This window comes from Corvus brachyrhynchos, unplaced genomic scaffold (genome assembly GCF_000691975.1).
Source record: "Corvus brachyrhynchos isolate BGI_N302 unplaced genomic scaffold, ASM69197v1 scaffold30, whole genome shotgun sequence".
Taxonomy (NCBI): Eukaryota; Metazoa; Chordata; class Aves; order Passeriformes; family Corvidae; genus Corvus; species Corvus brachyrhynchos.
The window spans coordinates 272,619-274,024 of record NW_008235742.1 but is presented as its reverse complement, the minus strand read 5'-3'; the positions used below and the strand labels follow the sequence as shown (position 1 = coordinate 274,024).

Here is a 1,406-nt window from a genome sequence, read left to right as displayed (position 1 = left end):
GGGGCGGGGCAGCAGACGGGCAGCAGAGGGGGACAAGCGGCGAGCGGGGCCGTGTGCCAGGCGCTGACACAGAGCACCAGAGGAGAATTTCCCAGGGAGAATTAAGATGCTTCCCGTCCCTCCCCAGCCCGGCTCGCTGCGAAGCGGCCCCCCCTGCCAAGAGATGGCTCCCAGCTGTGTGTCTGTCCGGCCGTCAGTCCATTCCCCGCGGTGGGGGTGGCGTGGCCAGGGCCGTGTGTCCCTCGGCAGGTCCCTGGTCGCTCTGGCGTGGCACTGCGGCCATGCTCTGGTTCACCAGCGAGAGGGGGCTCAGGGGGTCTGGGGGTGCTGCTGGTGGTTCGGGGGGACATTTGGGGTCCCCTCTCTGGGTGACAACAAAGCAGGAGCTGCTCCCTCACAGGTCCAGGCCCTGTTCCACGCTCCGGGGGTGTCACCCTGGAGCTCATCCCGATCCCTGCTCCCGCCATCCTCACCCCCCGCCCTCCCCGACTGCTCCTTCCAAGGTTCATCATTTCCTCCGAGCTTGTTTGCTCCGCTCCGAGTGGTCACTTGGGCTGTGCCTCCCAGCCCCCGGCCCTGGAGAGGGATTGTTCCTTCCCTGGAATGCTGCCTGTGCTGCGCGAGGCCTCTCGTGACTCACGGCTCTGCTCAGCCCGGCCTCTCTGCCCTCAGCATCCCGTGGAATTCCCGGCACCTTCTCCAGCATCCCCCGCTGGCTCTGCCGGGTGTTACCACGCTGGATTCATCCTGGATTTATCCCTGTTTTTTTGCTGGGAACACCTCCCAGCTTCTCAGCGCCGTCCCAGCACCGCGGGTCACCCCGTTCCACCACTCCCTGTCACCCGTGTCCCTCCCTGTGGCTGCAGGAGGACAACCACAGCTACTACGTGTCGCGGATCTACGGCCCGGGGGACGCGCGGCGCCGGGGGCTCTGGGTGGACATGGCAGCGGCCAACAGGAGCCAAGTGAAGATCCACGGGATCCTCTCCAACACGCACCGGCAGGCCTCGGTGAGCCCGGGGTGTCCCCAGGGCCGACTTGGGAAGTTCCAGGGCTTGGGAAGTGTTTGTGTCCCCCCGCCCCACGCCGGGGATGAAGGACCCTGCAGGACTCCACTCCAATCCCATTCCCATCCCTCTGCCACCCCTCCAAGCACGGATCAGGCTCCCCACGTTCCCAGCTGGTGTTTTCCCGAGGGTTGAGCGTGGTTCTCACCTCCTCTCTCCCCTGCAGAGGATCGTCCTCTCCTTTGACTTCCCCTTCTATGGCCACCTCCTGCGGCAGGTCACCATCGCGACGGGCGGTGAGTCGGGGTGGGATGGGATCCATGGGATGGGATGGGATCTATGGGATGGGATGGGATCCATGGGATGGGATGGGATCCATGGGATGGGATGGGATCCATG

General features: G+C 65.5%; 1 protein-coding gene across 1 annotated transcript in view; it reads left to right on the top strand.

Annotated features, from left to right (window-relative positions):
- PLXDC1 (plexin domain containing 1) overlaps nucleotides 1-1,406 on the top strand; it is a 23,100-nt gene that overhangs the window by 1,996 nt on the left and 19,698 nt on the right. Inside the window, exons 3-4 of the mRNA XM_017744693.1 lie at nucleotides 867-1,010; nucleotides 1,234-1,335. Of these exons, the coding sequence (XP_017600182.1) occupies nucleotides 867-1,010; nucleotides 1,234-1,335 (246 nt within the window). The remainder of the gene's footprint in view (nucleotides 1-866; nucleotides 1,011-1,233; nucleotides 1,336-1,406) is intronic.